Below are 13,975 nucleotides of genomic sequence, written 5' to 3'. Positions count from 1 at the left end.
TGTCTCATTTGAAATAACAGATTTAATTTAATCTCTCACTTCCAATTTGGTGTGGCACCAAGAGCTTATTTGTACAGAACACGTGATTATAATAATCACAAGCTTGGGAGGCTGTCTTCATTTGTGTCCAAGAAAAGGGACAAGTAAGTTACCTCTCAGTGATTCCCCTCTTCTCAGAAGGCCGGCCCAGCTGGCTCCCACGGTGGCTGGGAAAGGTGGAAGCCTGTTTGTACAACCTCCAAGAGAAGAGAAGGGGCTGGTGTTAAGAGAAGGCACGGATTGGGGTGCCTGGGTGGCGCAGTCGGTTAAGCATCCGACTTCAGCCAGGTCACGATCTCGCGGTCCGTGAGTTCGAGCCCCGCGTCAGGCTCTGGGCTGATGGCTCAGAGCCTGGAGCCTGTTTCCGATTCTGTGTCTCCCTCTCTCTCTGCCCCTCCCCCGTTCATGCTCTGTCTCTCTCTGTCCCAAAAATAAATAAACGTTGAAAAAAAAAATTAAAAAAAAAAAAAAAAGAAGGCACGGACCACATGAGTTCCCACCTCGGCCTGCAGTGGTGTCTTAGGTCTTAGGGAGCGATTGCTCAATCTGGTTAGGATTTTCACTGGGCCCCGAGCTTTGAGAGCAGACTTGACCTCCTGTGTGTTGCCGGAACGTGGCTGGGATCTGGACAGTCACTCAGTGGGGTTTTGGATTTTGATATGGGAGAGAAGGCGGGTTGTTGTGGTAATGAAATATGTCACTCATGGAGAGCTCTGTCTCCTACCAGCCTGAGTGCTGGGACCCGGACCCGTGCCTCTGGGTAGTGCTGCCTAAGGGGGGCAGTGTGGCCCGGGCTCTTGGGGGAATGGTGATCTGCAGGGCTTTGAGCAGATGGACTTGAACTCCAGCAGGAGGGGCCAGACCAGGAATGACTACGGTTGGAGAGGGGGAAGAAGGCTGAGGGAGGCATCCTGCAGAAATGGGTGGGCTTTTAGACCAGCCTGGCTGAACCAAGAGGTCTGTCCTAGGAGGAAGTTGGATCCAGCCGTGGTGAGAACAGTTAAACGCGAGCCTCACAAGTTAAGCTTTTGATGGCTGGAGGAGAGAGGAGGCAGGGCCTAAAGAAAAGGGTGTCGGGATTCTAGTGCATAAGAGCACGGCAAAGCCAGGGAAGGCCTCTCCCAGCACACCGGGGCTTGGGTGGCATGTCATTCATGACAGCCAGGCATGTCCAGGTCCCAGCCCACCTCTGGCCAACCTGCCGGCGATGCTGGCCCCAAGCAATGGCTCAGACCCCAGCTGGAGCTTGTCCTGGTTGATCCCATTATGTGACTGATTTCTGAGCTGCTCTTGGCTTGCTGGGGCACTGGGCAGAGGCTGATTTTTCATTCCCTTGCCAAGCCTGAGCTGGCAGCCCCTGGCAAGCTTCTGATGTCTCCCTGAGCAGCTCCAGCTTTAGGAATTAATTCCACTAAACAGATTGCTCAGGAAGCTTCAAGGTCATCTGGAAAGGGTAGCCTGTTCCTACATTAGGAATATAAGTCCAGGTACACGGGCTGGAAATTTCCAAGCCCACAAGACCTGTGAGACACTGGACAACATGAAGACTCTTAACTTCCCAACACTGCGGGTGATCGGTCAGATTAGTCCATTGGCTGGTTCTTTGCAAGCACTTGGGAATGGGGAGACGTGTCCCCTCTTAGACCCTGGAGCCCCCATGGTAGGCTACACCCAGATACAACAGCCTGCCAATTTCTAAACAAAATTCCCAGTTAAAAGGACTGGTGACCTTGTCCCCACTCCAGCAGGGTGGGGGTAGGTCACTGCTGCTGAGTGCAATGGCCTCTGGGTCTTGCTGGGCCAAGACCCTGGTCCTTCTGGGTCTTCACGTCTCATTGGCCCCCAGTCCTTTGGCACCCATGTCCATGCCAAGCCTCAAGATCATAGCTAGCCTCTGGGCCACCAAAGGGAGGCAAGGAGCTGTCCTCGTCCTTGAGTGAATATATAGGATACTGCCAAGCAGCAACCCGAGCTGGAGAAAAGCTGGGCTGGAGAGGAACCATCTCCTGGCCATAACCACGGGGAGGAGTGACAGAGCCAGTGATCAATGGTTGGAGAAGTGAAAAGGAGACCCAGTGCGGCAGATGCCCATTTGCCATGGCTCAGATGTAACTGGGTCAGTGCCCAGGGGGCTCCAGGCTCGTCTCTTAAAGCGACAGAGGCAGCAGTGAACAGACGGGCCGGCTGGGAAGGTGTGCGGGGAGCATGGGGGCTTTCGCCTCCGGCAGACCTGGGCCAGCCCGCAGCTCTTTATCCATTGGCCCTGGGACCTTGGGCAAGGCTCTTGGCCTTTCTAAACCTTGTCTCTATATCTATAAAGCGGTGGTAATGTAAGATGAGCCAAGCACAAGTGCCTAGCATCGTGCCTGATGTGGAGAAAACATTCTGCATAGAGGAAGAAAGCAAAGCCTGTCGGGACCCAGACTGTATGCTCGGTCTGCCACCAGGTAACCAAGGACGCCTCTTTCCATCTTACCCGGTGGCTTGTCCCTCCTCACCCATCTGCCCGGCACACGCAGTGTGTGTCTCCCTGCCTGGGAGGGCCACTCAGAAAAAGGTAGTGTGTATTCAGTAATTTGATGCACTGAGAGAGAGTATGACAGGGTCACTTGGGTAAAATTCATGCCACTGCTTGCTGCCTCCACCCTGACCCCCTCCCTCCTCTCACGGCTCTGTTGGTTAAATCGGAATGTTCTAGAGTGAGCTCAAGCTGATAACCTCTCCCGGAAGGAATGAAGGCAGGAGCTCGTTGGCCCTCACATCCTGCTGCCTGCAAGCCGGGGAGGGCCTCTCGTCCTTTCCGCCTGGACCTCCAAGATTGAGAAGTGTGGGTGTCGAGCTGCCCCAGTGTCTCTGAAGGAGGGCCAGAGGGAGGATGCCCCACGCCCCCCCACCCCAGGAGGTGGAGGTGGCCGCTTGTAGCCCCGCCCCAGACTCCGCATCCAAATGGATGTCAGGCAGGCCCTGAGAGTTAGGATGTGGGTTGTAGTCCAGCTCTGCAGCAGCTGGCTGTGCGCCTGGGGCAGGAGACGCAGCCATAGGAGCCATAGTTCTCACCCGCAAAACAGGAGGAGTACCTAGTGCATGGGGAGATATCCTCTTCCGCTGCAGGACCTTGTCCACCGCGGTCGAAGCCGGCCTTGCAGCCAGGTGCAGACATGTCCCGGCCATGCCCGTGCGAAACCACTTCGGGGTCCCCGGGTGGATTAAGTGAACTAATGAACGTGAGCACTTGGAATGGTGCCTGGTGTGTCAAAAACGCTGAAAGCCTTTGCTGCTGTTATCACTGTGAATCATCCTGCAGGAAGCTGGGTCCATGCTGAACCGCTACCCCTGCTCTCAGCACATGGTTCCCTTGCCCGCTCCTAGGTGGGTGGAGGATGGGGCTCTGGGGAGACAGCTGGGAGGCTCTCACCGGCGACCTCTGCAAAACTGACCCTGACCAGCCTTGGGACGGCGGCTGAAACCTGCAGTTCGCGCTGGAGGACGGGAAGGCCTGTAGTCTGAGGAGAGAAGAATTTCAGAAGCCAAGGTGAAATCCTAACAGCAAGGACTGACTTCCGGCCACCTCTGATGTCCTAAAGCATCAGAGGGAGCCACCTGTCTGCCCGGCCCTGGCCACCCTCTCAGAGCCTCAGCTCTGACGGATCCCATTTAGGACGTGGACTCCAGCAGAGACGTAATTAAGGCACATATCGATGTTAATAAGAAAGGGAATGTATAGTGTTTCCTTTCAATTTTCCTCCCAGAGAGAGTCGAGCTGACATTGAGGTCTGCTGTACCCTGGCCAGGGGAGGACAGCCTCTGTCTGCTGGAGGCCTTCTCCTCCTCGCTCTGGAAGGCAGTTCAGGGAGCCGGAGCTGGGGGCACGGAGAGTAGCCCTCCACAGTATCTTGCACTGCCCTGGGGTTGTGGGTCGCCTTGGCCGTCGCCCCAGTGACCTTGGCCTCTGCCAGAATCGTCCTCACAGCTCCTGCGCTGGGTACTCTTAAGTGCGGGTGATTCTCGGAAGCAAGGCTGCTTTCCAGGCCCTCAGACGCCATCTCCAGAGCCACACGCCCAGGGGGAGAGGCCAGCCCGAGCAGCCCACAGGACCTGGACACCGCCCACGGAGGCGCCTTCCTCACAGCCTGTCTCGGAGGCCAGAGCTCTTCAGAGTGGGCCCCACCTGGTTCCCCGGTGCTCACGTTGTCTGTGGCCTATGGCTCAGGCCACAGCCAGCCCCCTGGAAGGCGCGTTTATGCCCCCTCCCCAGTAGGTTCTGCTCCTGAGAGCCTACCCACTGGCCCTCGCCCCTTGGTGACGCATATGCTCAAGAACACTGGGGGTGCCTCATCGGTTCTGTGCGTGAACCACAAAAAGGTAGAGCAAGGCTTTACCGGGAAATTTAGGAAGAGATACGCGGGACCAGCCGACCATGCCATGTTCTTGGTTGGGAAAACCCAACACGGTAGATGTCGGGCTTCTCCACACACACCCAGGAGGTTAATGCAAGCACGATTCAACTCCCGAAGAGAATGAACAAGATGATTGTTAAGTTCATCGGGCATAGTCGTGCAAATACTCAAAAGCAAAGGGAAGGAGGAGAGGCTCTTGTCCCCACCCCCGCCATTAAAACATGATGTAACAGTAATCTTAACAGCACAGTACTGATGCAAAGGCGGGAGGGGGTTGTTGTGGCTCACTGGAAAGTTGTAGAAGGCCCCGTGTTTCATGTAATAATTCACTTCATGACGGGCAGTGCCTCACGGGAGGGACGTGGAGGGAGGGGTAGCTAGTTTGTGTCCGGCAGAGAAGAAGAAATCCAGGTAGGTTCCTGTCTGCCAAGATAAAGCAGACAACTACTTAACAAAGCAGGATTGAACGCACGTCAGTTCTTTGAAAGTATAACTTTCAGAGCTTTGGAGTGACCAAAAAACGAAACAAAACCCACTAAAGTTCAACAAATCCAACTTAAAAAACTAAAAACTTTCGTTCAAAGGAAAAAATCTCAAAAGTTAAAGAGCAATCTAGACAAGTATGCTAGCAGATGAATAGCAGTCTTCTAAAAGACTTGTAAACAAAAGCATGGAAAATCTTTAACCTCAATTGTTGGGGTTTTTTTATTTTTATTTTTTTGAGAGAGGGAGAGAGAGCAGGGGAAGGGGCAGAGGGAGAGAGAGAATCTTAAGCGGGCTCAGTGCATGCGCAGTGCAGAGCCCAATACGGGGCTTGACCCCATGACCCAGGATCATGACCAGAGCCAAAATTCAAGAGTCAGGTGTTCAACTGACTGAGCCACCCAGGAGCCCCAACCTCAACTGTTACTAAAGAAATGCACGTTTTACTAAGGACAGACGTTCTGCACTTATGAAATTAGCAAACATGAAGAGTAATGATAGTGGGGGACAGGGGACCAAGCACTGGAATTCTGCGGATGGGTGAGAAAGTGACACGGCCTGGGGCACCTGAGTGGCTCAGTCAGTTAAGCACCCAACTCCGGCTCAGGTCATGATCTCACAGTTGGTGAGTTCAAGCCCTGCATAGGGTTCTGTGTTGACAGCTCGGAACCTGGAGCCTGCTTTGGATTCTGTGTGTGTCTCTCTCTCTTTCTCAAAAATAAACATATAAAAATTTTTTTAATTATAAAAAAAAAAAAAGAAAGTGACCCTTTAGGCATATAATTTGCAGAGTATTTGGAGAACTTTAAAAGAGTCACATCCTCTAACCCGGTCAAGGTCACTTTGCGGAAATTTGCCGTAAAGGAAGAGTCTCCAAATTGCTATCAAGCTGGTTCCATTGAGCCCCTTCCAGGGCTGCTGCGAGGAGCCCACAGAGGCCGCTGCCCCCACCCCAGCGTCCCCCCCAGAATATGTGGGTATTCTCAGTAAGGTTCCATTTACCCACAGGTCAGCAGGACTGTAGAAAAGATTTGAGATCTGCCATTCTATAAGAACGCAGAGGCGCTGTCTGGAAAGACCATCGCAGCACGATTCATAATAGCAAAGGGAGGGGCACCTGGGTGGCTCAGTCTGTTTAGCGTCTGACTCTTGAGTCCAGAGTAGTGGGATCGAGCCCTGTGTGGGGCTCCGTGCGGGCAGGGAGCCTGCCAAAGATTCTCTCTCACACCCGCTCTCTGCCCCTCTAAACAAATAGAATAAAGTAAAAAAAAAATAGCAGAGAAAGTGGGCACAATTTCAGCATGTTCCCCGTGAGGGAGAGATTAAGCAAAGAGAATATATCATCGGATGAAAGAATACAAAAACATCGGTCATCGAGATGCATAACTTAGAAACACAGTCATGGTAAAATATTTGGGGACCAACCCCTACGTCCTAATTAAAACCGTGGAAAGGGGCACCTGGGTGGCGCAGTCGGTTAAGCGTCCGACTTCAGCCAGGTCACGATCTCGCGGTCCGTGAGTTCGAGCCCCGCGTCGGGCTCTGGGCTGATGGCTCGGAGCCTGGAGCCTGTTTCCGATTCTGTGTCTCCCTCTCTCTGTGCCCCTCCCCCGTTCATGCTCTGTCTCTCTCTGTCCCAAAAATAAATAAACGTTGAAAAAAAAAAACTGTGTAAAATGGCGGGCGGGCCTGCGGTGAGCAGGGGACAATGAAGGCAGGGGCTTGTTTATGGTAGGGGGACTGAGAGCAATAAAAAAAGGTCTGTTCTAGTCACCACCATAAGTAATGCCACAAATGACATTTCTTCAGGTTAGAAAACCTGTTACGTATCAGCCGGTACACCCGGGACGGCCCCCTGGGTCAGTACAGACTGGCCTCTCGGATTGGTTCGCTCCTGGGGGTTAAGTAGTAAGATGAACCCTGTGGAACTGCCTTTTGTATCTTTCAAAAAACGGCTGTACGTAGGCAACTTCATACAGTTCGAGCAACTCTTTGGAACATTGCCCCTGAGTGCGGGAAGGGTTCGAACTTGCCGGGTGCCCAGCCCGGTGGAGATTCATGCCAGCCTCCCAGAAACGTGCAGAAACTCCAGGACGGCTAAGAGCCTAGAGCTGCAGAGACTCTCTCTCTGACTGTCTCTGTGTCTGTCTCTCTCTCTCTGATGCCCGCAGGCCCTGATTCTTCATCAGCTGGGCCGCTACAGTCTGGCAGAGAAAATCCTCCGGGACGCGGTGCAGGTGAACTCGACGGCCCACGAGGTCTGGAACGGGCTGGGCGAGGTCCTTCAAGCTCAGGGCAATGACGCGGCGGCCACCGAGTGCTTCCTGACAGCCCTGGAGCTGGAGGCCAGCAGCCCCGCCGTGCCCTTCACCATCATCCCCCGGGTGCTCTGAGCAGGCCCCTGCCAGCCTCACTGCCGCTCGGGCCCAGGAGGCCCCGCCCGGGGCGCCCCGCGCCGAGGCCGTGGCTGAACATGCGATTGACCACAGTGAACTCACCAAACAAGCCCCGGATCGTCGCTCTCCCCACGTGCATTTCTGTTGTTGTTTTGGCCAGCCCAATGATAGTTTCCAAGCCCACCATTGTTCAAAATGGATTATGTGCCATATTTTGTTAGCTGACATCCAAGTTTTAAGTAAAACAATAATGGAATGAATCAGCCAATGTAGAAGAATATATTCAAAGTTAAAGTTCACTGGCAGAGCAGATTATTTTTATCAGAGCTGTAAAGGAAACTCTCCTCCCCGTCACCACTCCTCCCCCAACCTCGGCCGGGAAACCAAATGTGAATTTTCTGGTTCCCACCTCAGTCCTAGTCCAAGCCAGGACACCAGCTGACAGTTTCTCGATTTTGTTGTCAGTAACCGTACCATGTGATGAATTCCTCTCCTCACTTAGAACAAAGCCTGAGTCCGAGAATATTTATATTTCACCAATATATGCCTGTTACAAGAGAAGGGAATAGGAGCTATTTAAGTTTAACTTTTTTATGTGAATTCAGAGTTTATTTATCGATGGAAATATGTACAAAGAAGCTTCAAATGGAATATTTACCGACATTCCTTATACATGACAGACACTTGGCTAAATGGGAAGATGATGTTAATAATAAAATGATTTTTAAATGGACCCGTGGTCTGTGGTGTTGATGAAAGCCCACGGGGCTGAGGGGCTAAGGCTCAGTTTGCGGGGCGGGAGGCCGTGTGCGCCCGGGACCCGCCCTGACCTTCCTGTGGAAATTCACCTTTCCCATCGCTCCCCTGCTGTCTGCGATTGGAGCATGGGACTCGGGCCTGGCTATTGATCCCTGCATTCACGGGCGCACAGGATCAGGAATAAAGTGACCCGATTAAGGCAGGAGGCGTGAGGAAAGGTTTTTACTCTCCATGCTGAGTGGTGTGGCTAGGACTTCAGCAACCCTCCTGCCACCGTGGCGGGAGGGAGGACAGAGAGGTGTTAGAGACGAATGTGAGCCAGACAGGACCTCCCAATCCCCCGGGGCTGCTCAGCCAAGCTGATACGGGGCAGCCCCACCCTGCCGGGGCCCAAGAAAATGGGGGGTGGGGGACAGGGGCTGAGTTCCAATCTCGAGGCCCCCCACCCAAGCTGAGCGCAGCCTTCCTGACTCACTGGGCAGGCAGGTGAGGGGGCAGCTGAGGTCTGGGGAGAGACCACAGGCAGGGAGCCTGCCTGCCATTTGCAGAGCAGGTGAGCCCCCCCCAGCCTCAGCACTGGCATTGCCAGGGGGCATCTGGGGCTGTGGATGGACAAAAATCATGGAATTTTCAACACTAAATACAGGCAGGAAGGGGCAGGTATCCAGTGGGGTAGCAGCTCACCCTGGCTAGAGGCTCAGGGCCCAGCCCTGCCATCCTGTGCAGGAGTGTAGGGAGAGGCCTGCCCAGACCAGGACCAGGAAGGCAGGAGCCGGGACTACCCAAAAATAACGGCCCAGGGACCATACCGGCCATTATCTCCCAAGCCAGCCCCATGCCAGGCCCTTGCCTCGGAAAATCCCTAAGACGTCAGGCTGTGCAAGGGCACTAGTGATGGATCGTGTCTGCCTGCCCCCCATCCGTCCCCTCCCCAGGGTCCCATCTCCCTCGGGAGAACCCCCTCCCCCACTCTCCATCCACGTGGCTCAAAGATAAGCACGTGGGCCCCGCCTTGCCAGCCAGCCCCCAATTTTAGCGGTTCACGTTTGGGCCTGTGGTCCAAGCTTGACCAATGGGAACGGGAGGCCCACCTAGGATTTGTGTTACGGAAATAGAAAAAAACCCTCTTTCTGTTGGGTTTGATGTCCTGAAGGGATGCCAGCCTGGGGTTGCTGCTGGCCACAGGCACCGTGTGGGACGGCCTGCCTGAGAGTGATGCCAACTCAGGAGGAGAGAGTGAGGAGACAGGGACCGGCTCCCAGACTCATAGCTGGAGCACCGGAGCGCCAGACTTTTCCATCACGGGAGCCTCTGCATTTCCCTGTTTTGCTTGTGCAAGCAGAGCGCGTTTCCGTGAGGGGCTATCACTGTCCACCCCCATTAGGGAACTCTTTCCAAACCCTTTGGTCCTCTTCCTTAATCTCACCTGCTCCCCACCCCCCATTTTACCTGTCAGTGAGGCCGGTCATTTCTACCCGGATCATATGTCCATTTTCCCTCCCCACCTGCCCCATCAGCCGGCCCCACCACCTCTGACTGGACCACTGCAGTGTCCTTGCTGCTCCTCCCTTGTGCCCTGCAATCCGTTCTCTGAGGGTCCTTTATAGGGTGAGGGTTGGATCAGGCCTCTGCCCACTTCATCCCGCTCCATGGCTAATCCCACTCTTGCTTGGAACCAGGCCCCGAGCGCCTGCGGCCTGGCCCTGCTGTCCCCTCCTGCTCCCCATTAGTCTCTCGCTGCTCCGGCCCTGGTCCTCTAGCCTGCAGGGCTTTCCCAACCAATGGCCTTTATTCACTCACTCATTCATTCATTCACTCATTAACAGACCAGGGAGCAGAAGCTGAGTGGGTGAGACACCAGCCTGGGGTCATGTGAACACTACCCAGCAGAACCCAGATTGAGACCCAGGCCCGAGGGATAAACCTTTGAAAGGTGCCTACGGCTGCCCAGCTGAGGAACAGTGAGATGTGGCAGTTGCCGTGTTCGATTTATTCCCCTTCCCTGGTCTCAGTCTTCCCATCTGTAAAATTCCTCCATTCATCCATCCCTCCATCCAACAAATATCTGTAAAGTGCTCACAACACCGGAACACCTATTGTAGGCACTGAGGGTGAGCAGCACACATAAACGGCGCTTACGTAAGTTTTCATGGAAGAAAAGAGAGAAATATATAATCTGGTGTATGTACCATATACACACAGTGATACAAGTATGCAGGGGTGCAAGGGGGCATCAGAGTTACGGTTTATAGGAGATGGTTAGAAAAGCTTCTGATAAGGGCGCCTGGGTGGCTCGGTCGGTTAAGCGTCCGCCTTCGGCTCAGGTCACGATCTCACGGTCCGTGGGTTCGAGCCCCGCGTCGGGCTCTGGGCTGACGGCTCAGAGCCTGGAGCCCGTTTCAGATTCTGTGTCTCCCTCTCTCTGACCCTCCCCCGTTCATAGTCTGTCTCTCTCTGTCTCAAAAATAAATAAACGTTAAAAAAAATAATAATAATAAAAAAGAAAAGCTTCTGATAAAGTACCATTTGGCCAGAACAAGCCAGGTGGGTCTGTGGGGGGCCGGGGGGGGGGGGAGGGGTGGGAAGGGCATCCCGGGAAGCAGAACAGCAAGTGCAAAAGCTCATAGGCAGACAGGGGACAGGGCGGTAAGGAGGAGAGGAAAAAGATGAGTCAGAGGGCCTTAGCAGGGGCCAGATCATGCAGGGCCTTGTGGCCCACATCAAGGGTGCACATTAGCTTCCTGTGGCTGCTCTAAAAAAATTACCACAAGCTTAGCAGCTGAAAACAACACACATTTATTCTACCGTTTTGGAGGTCTGTGTTGGCAGGGTTGTGTTCTTTCCGAAGGCTCTAGAAGAGAATCCGTTTCTAGAGGCTGCCGTTTCTTGGGCTCACGGCCCCACGTCACACCACACTTGCTGCCACTGTTATGTCACCTTTTGCCTTCTGTCCTCGCCTGCCTCTCAAAAGGAGGGACCTTGGGCCCACTTGGATAATCCAAGATAATCTCCCATCTCAACATCCTCAATTTAATTCCATCTGCGAAGTCCCTCTTACTACGTACGGTGACACAGTCACAGGTTACAGATTGCGACGCAGACCTCTTTGGGGGAGGAGAGACGTTACCCAGCCCACCCGAGTGGGAGACTATCAGGAGGGCGCTATGGTTCCTCCGGATAAACACTACGGTGGCGAGGCCGAGTGGTCAAGTGTGGTTGGACTGAATATCTTGAAGACGGAGCCAAAAGGATGTGCTCACATGTAGAACCAGGGCTGCGAGGGGAAGAGAGAAGTGAGGGAGGATGGCAAAGTTTCGGTCCTGAACCACAGGATAAAGGGAGCTGACGGCCCCGAGGGGAGGGCAGGTTGGCGAGGTGGGAGAAAGGCAGGCGTTTGTTGTAGGCAGGTTGTAAGATGCCCGTGAAGGCTCCGAGTGGGGAGCAGCCGGCTAGACAGGGCTGGCGCACAGGCGAGACTCCAAGATGAGGGTGTAAACGTGGGGGCATCAGTGAAGGGGGGTGTGGTGGGGCCGCCTCAGGAGTGAGTGTAGACAGGAAGGGGAAAAGTCAGGGCTGAGCGCCAGGGCATGGCAAGGTTAACGGGTTGGGAAAATGGAGACGGACCGACAAAGAATGAGGAGAAGCAGTTGTGAGGGAGGAGAAGCAGGAGAGTGAGTCTCAGAGGCCAAGGAGGAAAGGAGCCGGCCGTGTTCCGTGCCCCGAAGGCCAGTAGGCCAGTAGGCCAGGCCTAAGAATGGACCCCTGGGTTTGGCACCGTGGAGGTTGGTGATGATCCTGACGAGAGCTGTGCTATGGATTGAGTCATGCCCCCGCCCCCCATTTACAGTGGAGGCCCAACCCACAATGTGCCTGTATTTGGATATAGAGTCTAAGGAAGTAGTTAAGGTTAAATCAGGTCATAAGTATGAGGCCCTGATCCAACAGGATGAGTGTCCCTGTAAGAGGAGACACCAGAGAACTCACACTGTCTCCCTCTCTCTCCACCGTGTGAGCATATGCGGCCAGAAGGCGGCCGTTCTCAGCACAGGCAGAGGGTTCTCACCATGACCCAGATGGGCCAGAACCCTGGTCTTGGACTTCCAGCCTCCAGAACAGTCAGAAAATAGATTCCCGTGGCTAAGCCCCCTAGTCTGTGGTATTTCAGTTATGGCGGCCTGAGATAACGAAGATCAGCCGTTTGGACAGAGTGGGAGGGTGGAGCTAGTTTGGAGCGGGTTCAAGAGCGGGAAGAGAGATCGGAGTGCGGACGTCTCTTTCAAGCATGTCACTGCCAAGGGACCCTGAGAAGGTGGGGGCACAGGTGGGCCGGGACTGTTTTTTTGTTTGTTTTTTTTTTTAATTTTTTTTTTTCAACGTTTATTTATTTTTGGGACAGAGAGAGAGACAGAGCATGAACGGGGGAAGGGCAGAGAGAGAGGGAGACACAGAATCGGAAACAGGCTCCAGGCTCCGAGCCATCAGCCCAGAGCCTGACGCGGGGCTCGAACTCCCGGACCGCGAGATCGTGACCTGGCTGAAGTCGGACGCTTAACCGACTGCGCCACCCAGGCGCCCCTTTTTTTTTTTTTTTTTTTTTTTCCGGGACTGTTTTTAAGATGGGCTCACGCTCAAGTTTGCAGATGGGACATGGATGGACTAGGAGAGCAGGGCCGGAAACCGCCGGAGCCGCGTCCCCGAGCACCTGAGAGGCAGCCGGCTGCTTCAGCCAGGAGCCCAGGTGTTTTCCGTGGGTAGAGCACCTGACCCCTGATGCCGATGAGCCTCGGTGGTCCTCTTCCTGCGGCCCCCACCTCTCAGCAAGCTAGAGGGCAAGCCGAAGGTGAGGGTGAGGAGAAAATGTGGGCAATTGGAGGGGAAGGGGGTGTGAGGGGGCCAGGGAGGGAAGGAGGAAGAGGTGAGGGGAGAGAGGAGAGAGGAAGTTCTTCTTTACAAGGAGCCAGCCCCGGCCGGCAGAGAAGGATCTCGGGGACGGGGCCAGGTCGAGGCCCCGAGGTGCGGGCTGTGGCCAGGGCCCTGCACACCCTCGGGACCGAGAGGGACGTGAGCTCAGATCTCCCTGGGTGAGAACCAAGGCTTCCCATGCCTGTGTCCTTACCTGTCTTACGGCCTAAGGGAGGGCACACGGATGGAAGTACTCCAGATGGTCACTCAGAGCTCCCCTGTGGTCCCATGGTCATCCCTACCCTCTGCCCGGCACCCTCCACCCTGTCAGTGAGGCACCTGGGAACCTCCCGCCCCCACCCAGCCCAGCCAGTACTGACTAAACTGGGCCAGCAGCCCTTCCCCTGCACCCCTACCCTGCCCAGCCAGAACCCACTAAACTGGGCGGTGGGGAGAAGGGGATTCCGAGGCACCCTGCTGTCCCCTCTCCCATCCCCACCCCCAGCCCTCCCCTGCGGATTGGGGGGGGGGTGCCTGTCACTGCTCAGGTCCCCCTTTCCTCCTCCCCTCCTGTCTCCTTCCTGCTCTTCTCTCCCCGCTACCTCTCAGGGCCGGCAGGGTGGACGTCATCCAGTGGGGGGGCACCAGTTGAGCTGGAGGACTGGTGACTAGCAGTCTCAGCCTTGAGTGTGGCGGCCGGCCCGTCGGCGGGCGCTCCTGTCCTTCCCTGCCCTCCCTGGCCCTCTCTCGGTTCCTCTCTCTGTTCCCTCCTGCCACTCAGAGCCACACGCTGACCGCCAGTCGCCGAGACCTTGCTCAGGGCCAGCAGGCCCCCCGTGTCTCCCTGTGACAGGGAGTGGGGCCCCAGGAGGCTGGCCCTCTGTGCTATGCTGCTCCTGCCACCGGCCTTCCTCTCACACTTGTTCTCACTCATTTCCTGCCGCCCCCGCCCACGCTGCCGCTGGACGGGACCCGGAAAAGGACATCCTGCAAATGTCT

The 13,975-nt window shown here is 55.1% G+C and overlaps 1 protein-coding gene and 1 long non-coding RNA gene across 10 annotated transcripts in view; one reads left to right on the top strand and one right to left on the bottom strand.

The window, feature by feature from the left end:
- TTC7B (tetratricopeptide repeat domain 7B) overlaps window positions 1-8,048 on the top strand; it is a 233,233-nt gene extending 225,185 nt beyond the window's left edge. For all 9 annotated transcript variants that reach the window (XM_040477997.1, XM_040477995.1, XM_040478003.1 and 6 more), the window contains one exon: window positions 7,091-8,048. In XM_040477997.1, coding sequence (XP_040333931.1) covers window positions 7,091-7,312 — 222 coding nt within the window. In that variant the 3' untranslated portion in view covers window positions 7,313-8,048. The remainder of the gene's footprint in view (window positions 1-7,090) is intronic.
- Window positions 8,049-10,846: 2,798 nt separating this feature from the next.
- On the bottom strand, window positions 10,847-13,328 carry LOC121032183 (uncharacterized). The gene is made up of 2 exons (XR_005791132.1): window positions 13,191-13,328; window positions 10,847-11,348 (listed from the first exon to the last, which is right to left on the bottom strand). It is a non-coding gene; the product is annotated as an uncharacterized LOC121032183 (long non-coding RNA).
- Between the last annotated feature and the right edge of the window lie 647 nt (window positions 13,329-13,975).

This window comes from Herpailurus yagouaroundi, unplaced genomic scaffold (genome assembly GCF_014898765.1).
Source record: "Herpailurus yagouaroundi ecotype Mexico unplaced genomic scaffold, PumYag 141, whole genome shotgun sequence".
Taxonomy (NCBI): Eukaryota; Metazoa; Chordata; class Mammalia; order Carnivora; family Felidae; genus Herpailurus; species Herpailurus yagouaroundi.
This window is presented reverse-complemented; position numbering and strand designations above follow the sequence as displayed.